Raw genomic sequence first — 15,993 nt, 5'->3', positions numbered from 1 at the left:
AACTTAAAGTTTTTTTCTTATAAAAGTTTTCTTGATGTGTTGTGCTTATTTCAAATAGTCAAAATTCTGTCAATTTTTCATCTGATTACTTTGTAACTTTAATTGCATGTGGTTAATGATTTTGTCACATATTCTGCATGTATAAGTACTTGATTAATAGAAGTAGAATACTGTTTTATATCTGATCTAGGCAAACTCAGATTAAGGCTAAACTTGAAAATAACACACACACATACACAAATTACTTTTCTTCCTAGGGAGTGCTAGCAAGTTGGCAGAGAATACCTAACTCTGCACCTTTGCAACAGTTTGAAAAGTGATAATCGTCCATTCCTAGCACGGCCAAGTTGCAAAGGAGTTGTATGTCTCTAAAATACCTGACAAAAGGATGTTTTAAGTTTTTGACTTGGTCTCTTCTCTCTCATTCTCTCAGAATACTTCAGGTCAGAGTAGAGCAAGTTACTAGACCATAATAACATCCAGGCGGCTAGATCCACCGAGGTGCAAAACAAAACAATTAGCATTTGGGAATGTTAATTAGAAGGAAGCTAGAAGAAAAGTTTGGTGCTGGGGCAAGATAAAGGATAGATAATTTATGGATAAAACTACACTTCAGAAAATTGATAATACCAACTAAGAATAGAATTTTGCTCATCTGTTGGACACTCAATTAGGAAATGTTCAAAGAAGCGTGAAGAAAGGCTGTAATTGATATTCCTTAAGGAGAAGGGGAGTGCTGGTCAGCTGGAAAAGATGTTCACTTGCAATATACCTCACACTTATTAGCTCTCACCATAGTTAAGAATTTAACTTTGGGGCTCTGCTTCTAGGTAAATATATTTTGAGTTTCAATCTGACTTTATAAAGCACATTTTTTGGATATAAATTGTATATTGGAGACTACCTCTTAAAACATTCCTGATCAGGGGTCAGCAAACATTTTTATTCAAGGGCCACATATAGTAAATACTTTAGGCTTTACAGGCCATCTAGTCTGGGTCACAACTATTCCGCCATTGTAAAACGAATGAAACCATAGGCGATAAAATGAATGAACATGGCTGTGGTCCATAAAACTTTATTTACAAAAATAGGAAGCAGGCCAGATTTGGTCATAGGCCATAGTTTGCCAACCCCTGCACTAAATCGAAAAGACTTAGGCTACCCTGTGCATTTTAGTTTGTTTTTTAATACCCTGCACTGTCTCTGTACAAATTCTCAACGCTATTTTATTTAGTTACTTCACGGAAACCAAGGGAAGATGAAAAAGATGGCCAGGCATATAAATTTGTGTCACGATCTGAGATGGAAGCAGATATTAAAGCTGGAAAATATTTGGAACATGGGGAATATGAAGGAAATCTCTACGGAACCAAGATTGACTCTATTCTTGAAGTTGTCCAAACTGGACGAACTTGCATTTTGGACGTCAACCCACAAGTAAGCTGCATGATTCCAAAGCTATTTCTTAAGTTTTATTTCCTGTGGAGTTTTTGTTTCTTCTTCAGATTATGAGGGTGGCTCTTTCCCTCTATTACCTGTGACGATAGAGAACCTTATTATGCATCAACAACTAGTTAAATAAATCTCTGATCTATTAGCCAACAGAGGCATGGATAGCTATAGAAGCTTGATAGAAGTTTAGTATTTATTTACTTGCTTAAGTAATATATAAATGCATGTGTTAGGAAATGTTAAATTTAAAATTTGAACAAGGCTGAAACATAAGGAATAAAAATTAAAGTCACCCACGCACTCACCATTCATTTCATTCTCATTCCATGTCTCCCTTATTGACCCCTTCTCACCATTCTACACTCAACCCGATGGGTTTTCTATTTTTGTGGTTGTTTCTCTTATATATAAATGGAAAAATTCTATACAGATTCTTTAACCTTTTTTCATTAAACAGTATTTCTTGAAGATCTTTTCATGTTAGGTACTATAGAGCTTTTTTTGTTCTTTGTAATTGCTGCATGGTATTTCATAGTGCAGATATATATTTATTTATATAACCACTCTCCAGTTAATGGACACTGAAATTATTTCTGCTTTTTCAATATTAACAGAATTCTACAATTAACATGGAAAGCATTTACATCATTCTTGATGATTTGGGGATCATTAAGTTTAATACTTTCCTTTGTTCAAGGGTACCAAAAAGTAGTGAGATTGAGGTCAGAACAAAATTTAATGGATCACCATTTTAGGAAAGTACTGTATGGAATCAAAAGGATAGAAGGGAGGGGGGGCAGATAGCAAGTATTAAATTATGTCCTTTATCTTGAGGAAGAGGGCAGATGGACTTTGATTATTTAGTATAAACTAAAGGGTAACATAACTCAAATTCTAATCCTGTATAAATTGGTTTGTAATTGTTCTTCTACACAGGCTCTGAAAGTGCTGAGGACATCCGAGTTCATGCCCTATGTTGTGTTTATTGCTGCTCCTGAACTAGAGACGTTACGTGCCATGCACAAGGCTGTAGTGGATGCTGGTATCACTACCAAGCTTCTGACGGTAAGCGGTTCTTTTCAGGCTAACAGTACTATTTTCCTCCTAAAACCTTTCCTTTTTCTTTTGGGCATGTTTAATTCTATCCATATTTATGAAATAAACACACTGTATAAGGTATTGGAGAATAAAAATTTGTTCCCTAGATGTAGTTAGGATTTAGAACAGTATTGCTTTTACTTAGAAACCATTGTTCACTCTATTTTAAAACAAAAGTTTACTCCCCCTATGTAAATGAAATGGACCAATGTTAAAAAGTGCATATTAATCTAACTCCCTCATTTTACTAATGTGGAAACTGGTCCCCAAGACCAATAACAAGTATGTTCATCATAAGGTTTACTATTGGTAGAGTTAGGTGTTCTGACTTTTAGTTGTTACATGTCTTTTTCTCTTGTTCTTCCTCTCTTTTCTCATGTTATGGAAAATTTTAAATATGTACAAAGGAGGGAAGAAATGAACTCCCAAGTACCCATCACTTAGCTTCAATAACACATGGCCATTTTTGTTTCATTTAGACCTCTCTTCACTTCCTCCCTTACCATGAATTATTTTGAAGCAAATCTTTGATATCATATCAACCATAAGTACTTTAGTATTTATCTCTAAAAGACAGACTTTTTGGACATAACCATAATACCATTAGCACATCAAACATTAGGAAGAGCAACTTCTTCTCAATATCATCAATATACAGTCTGTATTTGAATTTCCTCAGTATTTATCATTTTTTTTTTGACAGTTTGTTCAAATCAGGATCCAAGCAAGATTAACATGTTGCATTTACCTGATGTCTTCTAAATCTCTTTTTTTCCCCCAGCTTGAGGTATAATTGATATACAATAAACTGTACATGTTGAAAGTATACAACTTGATAAGCTTGGGCATATGTATACACCCATGAAGCTATTGCAGTCAAGATAACAGGCATGTCCCTCATCTTCGTAAGTTTCCTTGTGCCCCTTCAGAGTCCCTCCCTCGTTCTTCTACCTCTTCCACACTATAGGTGATAAGCCTTGAGATCAGGTGGTTTTAATCCTCTTTGTTCTTTTTCAGGTTGCTCCATGTCTCTACTGAACTTTATGAATATCTGAAATATAGTTATCAATGTTTTTATATCACTGTCTACGAATTCTAACATTTGCATCACTTCTGGATTGGTTTTGACTGAATGACTTTGCTCCTCATTATGGGTCTTATTTTCTTGCTTCTTTGCAATCCTGGTAATTTTTTATTGGATGCCAGACATAGTGAGCTTTGTCCTGGGATGCAGTTATGTGGAAACAGTTTGTTCCTTTCAGATCTTGCTTAAAAAATTTGTTAGGTAGAACCAGAGCAGTTCTCATTCTAGGGGCAATTATTCTTCAGTACTGAGGCAAGACCCATTTGAGCACTCTCCCAGATGGCCCATGCGACATGAGGTTTTCTGTTCTGCCTGGTGGGCATCGGTACTATTCCTGGCTCAGAAAGAATACCTCTCATCCTTTCTGGTGGTTCTTTGGCGACCCTGGGTAGTGGTAATGTGCACAGATTGGTATTCAGCTGAATGCTGGAGGGGGACCTTTGCAAATCTTCAGAGTTCTCTCTCCATACTGCTATTCTAGCCAGTATTCTGTCCTGCAAACTCCTGCTACCTTGTTCTCCCTGGGCTCTCAGCTCTGTCCCAACTTAGAATCCAGTAGTGTCCTCCTGGGCTCCACCTCACTGTGTTACAGCCTGGAAACTCTTTCAAGCCAGTAACCTGGGGTAATCATAGGGCTCACCTCATTTGTTTCCTGTCTCTCTGGAACCCCTGTCTTCCATTACCTGATGTACAGTGTCTTAAAAAGTGTTGTTCCATACATTTGGTCTGTCTTGGTTGTCAGGCAGGAGTGTTAGTCTGATATCTGTTATTGCATATTAGCTGGAAGCAGACCTCTCCCTTTAGACTGTTTTAATCTGTAAGTCTTCACTGCCTCCCTCCCCTCTCTTTTAACCTTCTAACTTAGTTGTTTAAAAAAACTGGGTCATAGAAAAAATGGGACCTGATCTGTAAAGTTCTCAGTAGCTCTTAACCTAATGATTTTAGCAATTTTTATTGATCTTTGCCTGGCTCAGTTAATTTTTTAGGAATTGTGAAGTGGTGGTATTCCAAGTTTGTGATTTGTTCTGCATTTATAAACTAGAATTCTTCTAAATAACTTTTCCTTATCAACTAGTTGATGACTCTGAAGTAGAGTATATATAGGAAAGTCAGAACATAATGCTTGATACTTCCCCTTTAAGGGTCAGTTTTCAGAATAATGGGTTTGTTCCATAACAGTCTCCAGAGGCGACAGGTGACCAAATAAGGTTTGTGGTTTTTTTAGTTTCATCATGAGCACATGGATTTAAACTTACTTGATGTGTTTTACTCTTTTGCAATTATTATTCTTATTGATGTTCAAATCGCCCCATCTTTGACCAACAGGGGCTTATTTAAGTTGGCCCTTGAGACCTATTTCATGAGCCTAATCGTCTCAGATAGCTTCCTTGCTATATGACAAATGCTCTAGGCTCATCTTGTACATTTTCTATTCCAGGCCAGGAATCAGTTACTTCTCCAAGAAGCTCTGGTTCCTTTTAGAGTAAATGGTATTTTAGGACCGTAATACTAGGGGTGCACGTTGTCCCAAGATTGATCATTGTTTCTAGCTAAATGTACCTTTTAGGCAGACAGAACTAGTTTGGTTATATGCTTTTCTGTTTGTATGTTTGAAGGAAACTATATCATGAACATATATTGATACTTCCCAATCAAATTCAGGATTACAGGGTTTTATTTAACCTCTTTCATATATATAACTCCATTCTCCTAGGCTGAGTATCCCAGTTCTCAAAAACACTGGGACTGTTAGAATATAGCACATAATTGCTCATTTGATTTATCTCACAGTACACACACAACAGTCTGAAAATAAGTGTACAAATACTACCAGGTATGATTACTGTGAACTGTCTCTTTCTCCCTTATCCTTAGGGTTTATCCCACTAAGTATATACAGTCAAATCAAATCGCTATGTTTTAAAGTCACTTGGAATACTCTCTCTCTGTGTACTTAGGTCAACTATTACTCTCTGATGTTTAAATTGTCCTGTCTTCAGCTAAGAGGAGCCTATTCATCTTGTTTTCTGAGTCTTTTTAACACAACCCCATAAACTTTGATGTGCTTCCTGGTATGACGAGCTGCTCCAGGTTATCCTTACACATTTCTCGGCCCAGATCTGGAACCAGCCTTCCAAAAGCCCTGGTTCCTTTTAGTGGGAAATGGTATTTAGAGATAATATAGATGCTAAAGGTGTGCATTCAACTTAGTTTGTCATTGTTTCTAGGTCTTCTCAGTGGCCAGATGAAGGAAATATATTTTCCCCTTTTGGAAAATATACATCATTAATTCAGTTTGATAGTTCCAACTCACATTTTACATTTTTACTTAACTTCTTGGATTATGTTTATCTATTTTTCCTCCTATGCTGAAAGTCTTGGTTGCTGATGACATTAACATAATTTCTGACTTTACATGTATAAACTAAGTACATACTATATATATAATTTCTGAGTAACATATTAACAATATGATTATTGAAAAGTTTTAAGTTTCAGACTTAAACTTTTTTTAAAAAATTGTTCTTATGATATATCCCTTGAGTATTAAATTATTTTATTTTAAAGTCGCTAAAATAATTCTTTTCTGTGGTTAAGGCATCAAGTTGAAACACAGATTTGTTTCATTTTGCTTTTGCTTTTTAGGTATTGCTCTTTTTTTTAATTTGAATTTGATTTTGTTGTAATATAATTCTATACATTTTCATAGTTCCAAAGTAAATCTTAAAAACAAACAAACAAACAAAAATCTAGCTTTTCCCTATCCTCTCTACTCTATTACCTCCTACCCACATAGGTAGTCATTTTTACAATTTTTTTTTTAATATAAGCAAGTATGTATGTGTATCCTCCCTCCCCCATTTCTTACATAAAAGGTAGCTTATTACATACAATAGTCTGCCTGCGTTTTTCACTTACTAATATATTCTGGAGATCATTCTAGAGCCATACATAGAGATTTTTTAATTCATTTTTCCATCTATATGGTATACTCCATTGTTGTTACGGATTGTTATTGTCAAAAAAGAACTTTTTTTTTTTTTTAACAAGACAAGTTTCTAATGACTGTACTAGGTAAGATTTGTTTACAGGTTGAATTGTGGCCTGTTTATACATCTATAATAAAAGATATTTTAGTTGTTTCAAATTGATTTCGAAATCTTAGTGAAAATATTAACTATAGTACTAGTATCCCTCAGGCTTACTTGGGAACCCATTTCTCTCTATATACTTTCCTTTAGGTGTTTTCACCAAATCCATTAACTTACATATCATTGTTATGCTGATGATTCCTAATTTATATATAGATAACCCAGACCTCAGAGCTCCAACTTATATAACCATTACCTACTTAATGTTACATCTGCACTTGGATGTCTCACAGACATCTTAAACGTAACATGTACAAACAAAGTAGAATGTTTTGTTTCCCCTCACCAATATCGTGTTTTTCACACTCCCACCCCCCTCAACTCTGCATCTTCTGCAACCACCCATTTATTCAAGCTAGAAACTCGAGCTATTTTTGATTCATTCATATTCCTCACTTTTCATATCCAGCCCATCAGTTAATCCTGATGATTTTATCACCAAAATATATTTCTAGTCTGGTGTCATTTCCATCTCCTCTGCCACCATCATAATCCAGAGATGTCTTTCCATTGCATCTAGGTCCTCCATGACCTAGCCTGGGCTATCTCAACTTATTACCCACCCTCCCTAAGCCTCCATCCATCTTGGTCTTTCAGTATCTGAAACACATCAGGGCCATTTTCCTCCTGAACTTTACATTGCTATTTCCTCTGCCTGGAATGGTCTTTCTCCCACTATAGTTCTCAGTTTAAATGTCATTTACTCAGTTTAAATATCATTTATTCATTTGTAGAGTCTTTGTAAGCACTCTATCTAAAGTAGATCTCTTAAAGTTCTTTGTTCCTGGTTATTACAGCTTGCAGTTTTTTGTTTATTTGCCCTTTATTTGTCTCCTCCACTGGAGGGTAGGAGCCCATTCTCTCTTATTCATTTTTATATCCACAAATTATGAAACATAGTAGACGCTTTAATAGGAACTCAGTAAGTATTTGAAGAACATGTAGAAGCATTATGAAATTTCAAAACACTTGCAATTTAATGAAAAGCTTTACTTGCTCATGCAAAACCTATTACTTATTTATTCCCCCACATTGTTCCAAAATGACTAGAAATAGTTTATGAAATATAAACAGTACTAGCTAAAAAAATAGATAAAAGTGTGTGTGTGTTGTTGGGGGTGGGGAGCATGGACAGGCAGCCTTCAAAATACATTACTGAGATTCTTTTTCTTACAGAAAGGCAGCAAATTTGGCTTTGAGCTTAACAGCCGCTGCAGATTGGGTTCCATGAGTTACAGAATCCATACGATAAAAATATTTTGAAAAGGGTGATGCAGTTGGGCTAGAGACCAGTCACCTACAAGAATTCTTTTATTACTTTGGATTTCACCCCAAGATATTGTCAGCAGTCTTTTAATCAGGAATCTTACCTTAGTATCAGTGAAACAGAAGACACAGAATACTCATAAATTCAAACACGAGTGCCAGCTGGAAAGACTAGGATAGGAACAGATGGTAATGTCTCTTTTAACAATCTATATAGATTAGATTTTGAGGATTAGTATCAGAATCACAACAAACAAATATCCAACCTACTTATTTCACTTTGAGTTGGTTTTGAGCAATTAAATATACATTATGTAAACTTTTCCTTTTAAAACTCTTTGACAGGACTCTGACTTGAAGAAAACAGTGGATGAAAGTGCACGGATTCAGAGAGCATACAACCACTATTTTGATCTGATCATTGTAAATGACAATCTAGACAAAGCCTTTGAGAAACTACAAACTGCCATAGAGAACTGAGAATGGAGCCACAGTGGTCCCAATCAGCTGGTTTACTGATGATTCAGTAAGGTCCACAATTAAAATAAAACTTTCAAAAAGTGACTGCAACAAATAAACCTTCTACTGAGAAAATACATGCGCAGATAGAAGATATCTGCCAAGTTCCAGGCATTTTTATTGTGTAGATTGAAGTACCAGTACACTATTCTGATTTTTATAGAAAATGTGGTTGGGAAGGTGTCTAACTATATAATTTATCTTAATTTTTCTAACTTTTATGGATAATCTTTCTAATTCATATCACATAAAGAATGCGTTGAAGCATTTTTGTATATGTTTTGATTTAGTACCCTTGCCTTTTCATCAAAGGAATTTTCAATCATTCACTCTAACATTGGTCTCAACATTTTCACTGTGATAATGAATACTTGAAATAGTTTTGTAAGCTGTCATTTAGTTCAGTATTTAGTGAAGGGTCAGCTACTCTTATTAGAAAATAATGGTTTATTGGCCTTCTTTCCTAATATGTATAATTTCTTACAGAAGCAGAATTTTAATGTCAGTGCTACAGCTAGTCTACTACCATCCAATACTGACATCAGAAGTCTGCTCAAGTGCTACATAGTGTCATTATTACAGGATGTAGGGCTATCCACTTTAATTTACGCAGCTATATTAGTTTTTTCCCTTCATTCTCTCTCTTGTGAAAAAATGAAGAGCAATACTTTGCACTCTCATTTATTGCAGTGACGGGCTGATGCTTCGTTAACATGTACACAGCAAGCAAGGCCGTGCCGGCTGAGAGAGTGCCTTATCCTGCAAAACCTTACAGCAAAATGACTCTGAAAGTTGATTTATTTGTACATGTAAAAGTTTAACTGACAAAAATGAACGTATTGCTTTATACAGTTTTTTTATTAGGATATGGTCAGCAAATGTATCGCGCCTCTGAAAATTTCTGTGACGCTGAAAAATGCCTCCAAGTTTGCAATTGGGGGGTGTTGTGAACAATCAGTGTGCTTTTGAAGTGTGATGTGATCATTAGGGTATTTTTTCGGTTTGTTATGTTGTGAAGCAAATCCATTGAACAGTTTATGAAATTTGGAAATAATTGTCAGCTGTTTTATCTCAATACAATATATACATTATATAATATGTACATTGTATGTATTATATAATATATATTAAATAATGTATTATATATATTTTTTACATTTCTGTTAGGAAATGTACTTTTTTGTTTAATGATTAGGAAAACAGTTCTCCATCTTTAGATGCATTAACATATACAAATTTCCAAAATTAATCTCAGTTAGTATATTCTTCTAGGATTCTTAGATGGTATAAATTCTTCCTAAAACATATTCAGAGATGCAGGTCATCATTAAACTAAGTTAGCCATATTTTATATTGCTGCTAGCTTTTCACATAAACAGTATTCACACTTAAAGGGTGAGGTGCTTAAATACTGGTGGTCATCTTTGTCTGGTGCTAGGCACCAGTCACCTGGCTGCTGAATTTGTTTTCCCCTCACCAAAGCTGTCACACGGAATGCAGCCGGGAGGACTCAGAGGGAAGAGAAAATACATGGCATTAAGCAGCATGCACACACTGTTCTTCACAATGAGACCGAACACCCAAGTTGCTATATGGTTAAGATTGGAAATCCATAGGTGTTTTTTTTAATCCAGCATTTCATATCCAGAACACAAATTCATGTTCTTTGTCCTAGGATAGGAAATTGGTGGCAGAATGGATCACACCCTTTTAATAACTTCGGTAACTTTTAAACCACATATATTTACATCAAATTCTTGGCTTCTCAAAGCAACATGAATCAAAGCACAGTGTCGAGATGATGTCCCATGACTTAGTGTCTCAACACACTGTAAGCTTTAAGAGAAATTTTATTTCCACATTCTCAGGAAATGTGCTGTCTTCTGCGGTGTGCCTTCATGCTGCTGCGTGGAGCCTCTTTGGAATCATTGTAGCAGCTCAAGAAGTTTATACACAAAATACTTTACCCATCTGACACAATAGAGATGATTTTTACATCATATGTATCTTAAGCCTTATCATATGGTATAAAATGCACATTATTTAGAAAACAGTCTACACTTAAAGGAATTATTTCTATTATAAATGGTATTCATGACTAACTACTTAGTTAATATGAGATTCCTCCTAATATAAAATGGAACAGTGCAGTTGATTTCATTTCAGTCTAGACGCCAGAGATGAAGAGAATAAATTTAGAAAAGGTCGTTTATCTCAGTAAAGTCATTGAACTTGAAACTCAAGTCCCATCTGGGTCTGCAGGAACCAGCAGAGCTCTGCTGGGGCAAGGAGTCCCAGAGGCCCTGGGATTCTCCCGAGGCAATGAGAGTATAGTTGTGATCAACGAAATGTGAGCTTCTCTTGTAGGAAAGGTCTAAGATAATTAGCTTTACTAAAGAGAAAATAGTTTAAAGTGATGTTGAACAATTGGTAATAGTTAAAATATACATGCACGTGCATATGCTTTTGGGAAACAATGTGCCAGTACACTAATGCACCTGAGGATTCCTTGTGGACAGGTGAGTATCCACATTCAGCATTCAGGGCATGACTATTTATATACAGCTAAATATTATATATATTTTTTATTTTTAAATATACAAATACCCCATATCCATAGAGTTGATGTCCCTGGATAAATCATTTAACTGTTAAGTAGTAGAATATATGTGATGCACTCAAGTAGAATTTTACTTTTATTACAGCCATGCCTCGATTATGCAGTCTCAATTTCTGTTTGATATTTGGATAGTATCAAATAAAGTACTATCCAGTACATCAGAACTTTGTTTACTTTTGCCAAGTCTAACCATACCATTGCTGAAGATAGCTTTCTAAAGTAGAAATCGTATCATAAACCCAGTACAGCAATAGTAGCCTGAACCCTAGATTCTAGAATCTAGTAAATTTAATATAATAGCTTATAAGGACAAGTTTTCTTTAAAAGAGCAAATTGGATATTAACACAAATTTAGAAAATAATGCAAATTAGCAATAAAATATGTTAGTGTAGCATTATAGACTGGCCAGATACTAACTGCTTTGACCGTAATATCCCAATGACAGTAGAGGATGATTGTTGCTTTAAAGATTCATTTAAATTTGTACTTATTTTAATGGATAACAGTAAGTGTCATGATCCAGTTAATTGGGGTTGATTTTTATGATAGATAGCCATGGAGTTAGGTACAAGTATTTTAAATTTGTAAACACTGAACATAAAAGTTTTGCAAATTGGTCAAAATAATGATCTACTTAACATTGTACTTACATGGCTTCTGAAACAACACCCCGTTTTCCAGAAATCACAGGCTAGGGAGCCAATAATTTTATAGTAATGAATCTTTATACTAAAAATGGAAAAACCAATCCTGAAGTTTTATGTATATAGATAGCAGGTCATTCTTTGTTTGAGTCACCATATATAATATATATATTTTTTATATATATATATTATATATATATATATATACACACACACACACACACACAGCTATGTGTATAATATGTAAAATTCTCCCAAGATACATGAATAGTAAAATTAAATCTGTTCACCCATGTAATTATAACTAGTGCTCTTACATTTTTAATTACTCCCAATTCTTAGACATTATGAAACTTTTTTCACATTGTTTTCATAGGTTCTGTTTTACCTTGAGGCAGATACTAATCCCCTTTCTGAAAAATATATTTGGAATTAAGCTCAGAAAATTATTATAACTTAGTTTCCTTAGGGAAGAAGGATAGAGTCCTAGATGGAAGCCTCTTGGGAAATACTTATTTAAACCTTCAAATGAGTTTGTGATATGGTTCAGGCTTAGAGATTATGGTACCTGCCCTCCTCTTGTTTCATTGGATTTGTTGTGAGAATTCATGTAATAACATCTGTAATGGATTTGGAGTTCTTGGGAGAAATTCAGAATTTTAAATAATAGGGTTATTGTATATAGTACAAGTTAATATTATTCACAAACTTTTAAGAATACAGTCGACTAATAATTCATGAGTTTTTACGTATACATTGTGTATCTGCAGAAGATGACAATTATGTAATTTTTTTAAGGTAAGATTATTTTTTAACTGCATTTTTGTTAGCTTCAAGTTTTATTCATTTTTAATATTTCCCATAATTTATCATGTTACTTTGTGTGTTCCTGGAATGATTTAATGCACAGAATCAAAAATGAGTCCTTAAAAACACTAGAAAGTGAAGGAATGATGATATCTCATTTCTAAGGTAAGAATTTAAAAGCATGGTTTGCACTACTTCTGCAATACACTGTACTGCTTTCTTTAAAATAGTCTCTCTTTTGATAAAAATAGAGCTGGTGTACTTCTACTGGCTGAGATCCTAATTCTGACTCCTGACCATGTGGCCTTTGATAAAATTTATATCTCCCTTTAGTTTTAACATTACACTTGTTAAATAAGGCTAACTTAATATTTGTCTTCACCTTAAATTACAAGAAGTAATTTATAACTCTGATGTGGTAAATGCTAAATTGGAAAATCCTTATTAAGCTACTTGATCTGTTTATTCACTCACCCTGAGGTTGCTTATCTTTTAGTTCTTTTAAAATGTACCTCTTTTGGAGGTAACATAGTGATTGGTGCACACCATTCAGAAATTCTACCTTCAGTTTTAAAACAGCTCTGAGGATGCATTGATAGTTCCAGCCTGGAAGAGGATGTATTCTGCTCTCTTAGTGGTCCTGGTCAGGAGGTCTTGAGTTCAGAATCCTACTCTAAGTCCAAACCTTTAGCAAATCCTTGCGACCTTGACCACTCACAAGTCAAACAAAATTTAAGTAGGCAATCCACAATTTAAGTAAGCATCCGAAGACACTCTGATGTTTGCCCCTTAAAGCTGCCCTACCTTATGCCTGAAGTTTATCACTGCAGCCCTATTGTTTAGTGTAAGTTTAAAAGGCATCTGTTTCTTTAAGAGGGGGAACACATTCAGTTAGGTCCAGTTAGGGGACCTTGAATCCAACATGAATGCATTTTAGGAGTGTTCTCTAATTGCTTCAGGGCCATTGGCTGATACTGTAGTGCTATGATAAATCTGACTTGCCTCCACATGCCAAAGTCGGTCAGAAGTGACAATTTTTTTTTTTCCCTACCAGCTTTTACTGTTTTCTAATCTCCAGCACAAACTGAATGAACACATCTACAGGTAATGTAAATGCCACTTACAACTTGACAGATTAAATTCCTCAATGCTTGCAAACTTGTCTTGAGTCCCATTGAACAGGTATTGTCACTACCACAGAGTAGAAGCCAAAAGGTCTTATTTTAAAAGTTGGAGATAGATGTCTTTACTGCACTTCAGCAACAGCATGCCAGGGGTAGAAACATACAAATACGACAAGCCATGCCTGAAATTTGACCTTCCTCACATCAGTCCAGGTGGCCTGGGAGCTTGGAGGAAGAGGGAAACTCCTCTGCTATGTATTACTAACCCAGAAGTCATTACCAGTTAAAATGTGTGGTTCTCATCTTACTCTTAAATAGGAGAGGCAGGCAGTGGTATGAGTAACCTTACTTTGGAGACATAAACCTTGTTCTGGTAAACATGGTCCAACTGAGAGATGCCTTAGTCTTTTCAGTAAAACCTGATTTGAGGAATAGCTGATCTCCATCTGTAACTGAAATACAAGATACATATTTCCTTTGGCTGTGTGTCCACTTTAAAAAACAGCTGCTGACTGCTGTTTTTTCAGTAACATTGATTTTTAAGAAAGTGGTGTCTTGGATTTTGCTATAGAAGAATGAGCACTGGGGTTCAGCAGCTGGTATAATTTCCACGTTATGTTAGCTCTGTTAGAGCCCATGATGAGAATTTGATGTGAAGACTGGGGGACTTTTTTTCCATCTCTCTTGGTATATATTTATTTTGAACACATATGCATGCTCCTTTTAACCTCTGGTCTTTGAAATGATTGTAGAAGAGACCTTTTTTGTTTTTGTTTTTTAATGGAGGGCAAAATGCTTGTTAGCAACCAAAAAATCAAAGCTGAACAAGCTGCCAAAGTAAGTTTCTGGTGAAAAAGTTTAAAAGTAAAATTAATTGCTACTGCTTTCCAAGTAACTGTATTACTAGTTCCTGTATAAAAGAAACATTATTGCTGTCCTTGTATAAATAAAATTTTCCTGCAGTACAATTAAGTATTGATTTCTCAGAAACTGTCCCTATAATTTTTTTTCACATATTTCCATATGTTGTCCAAAATGAAAGTTACTGAAATGTCCAATCTGTGAGATTGCATACTCCTGGTAAAATATTTTTGTATATGTAAAGAAATAAATATTTAATATTGGGAAAATGTAGTGTTTCATTTATAGGTAGAACTAAGGCTTGGAGATAATAAAATACAGAGAGTATCAGATTAGCTTCACCAATTTCTTTTAAATGCTAATAGTCTTTGTTAAAAGCCTCTAATGTTATTTTAGATTTCCCCACCAAAATAGATCAATTTTTCACCTGCCTCCCTTTTTTCACAAGGAAATCCTAATTATTGTTTCATCTATCCCAGCCCAAAGATTCCGTGGCTTTCAAAGACGACTTCCTCAAGGAAAGATTTCCAGAGACAGGGAAGGTTAAAATACAGGATCAAGAAAAGACCTCTAAGCTTAGATGGCATGGAATACTAGGACCATTTCCCAGCTAGCCAAGAAAGAGAAACCCTGGTGGGAAAGACAATGCCTGCTGTGGCACACACCTCAGCCCTGAAGCCTGCGGTGAGAAAGGGAGGTGGACCCACCAGACTGGCCAAGGGATGGAGGCGTGAATGTGGGTGAGTGCAGGAAGCCTGTTTCCAGAAAAGGTACTTTGGCAACTCTTTCCCAAGCTAGTTTCCAGGTTTCTATACCTCATACTTCAGAAATTGCTAGTCTAGTGTATTTCTGGTATTTCTGAAAGCATTAGTCTTTTAATTGAAGTATAGCTGCTTTACAATATTGTTAGTTTCAAGTGTACAGCATAGTGATTCTGTATTTTTACAAATTATATTCCATTATAGGTTATTACAAGATAATGGGTATAATTCACTATGCCATACAGTAAATCCTCACTGCTTATCTATTTTACATATAGTAGTTTCTATCTGTTAATCTCATATCCCTAATTTGTCCCTCCCCCCTCCCGTCTCCCTTTTAGTAACCACAAGTTTGTTTTCTATGTCTGTGAGCCTGTTTCTGTTTTGTATATACATTCATTGGTATTATTTTTTAGATTCCACATGTAAGTGATACCATATAGCATTTGTCTTTATTTCACTAGGCATAATACTCTCTAGGTCCATCCACATTGTTGCAAATGGCAGTATTTCATTCTTTTTTATAGCTGAGTAATACTCCATTATATATATATACACATCTTTTTTTTTTAATTTTTGAATTTTATTTATTTTTTTTATA

General features: G+C 35.1%; 1 protein-coding gene across 1 annotated transcript in view; it reads left to right on the top strand.

The window, feature by feature from the left end:
- The window catches only part of MPP6 (membrane palmitoylated protein 6), a 105,163-nt gene extending 95,546 nt beyond the window's left edge, over positions 1 to 9,617 (top strand). The window contains 4 exon segments of the mRNA XM_036864085.1: positions 1,238 to 1,440; positions 2,392 to 2,520; positions 8,401 to 8,527; positions 8,530 to 9,617. Of these exon segments, the coding sequence (XP_036719980.1) occupies positions 1,238 to 1,440; positions 2,392 to 2,520; positions 8,401 to 8,527; positions 8,530 to 8,585 (515 nt within the window). The 3' untranslated portion in view covers positions 8,586 to 9,617.
- Positions 9,618 to 15,993: the final 6,376 nt, after the last annotated feature.

This window comes from Balaenoptera musculus, chromosome 9 (assembly GCF_009873245.2).
Source record: "Balaenoptera musculus isolate JJ_BM4_2016_0621 chromosome 9, mBalMus1.pri.v3, whole genome shotgun sequence".
In the NCBI taxonomy this organism is placed as follows: domain Eukaryota; kingdom Metazoa; phylum Chordata; class Mammalia; order Artiodactyla; family Balaenopteridae; genus Balaenoptera; species Balaenoptera musculus.
The sequence above is the reverse complement of the archived record's forward strand: the minus strand, read 5'-3'. Positions and strand labels throughout refer to the sequence as shown.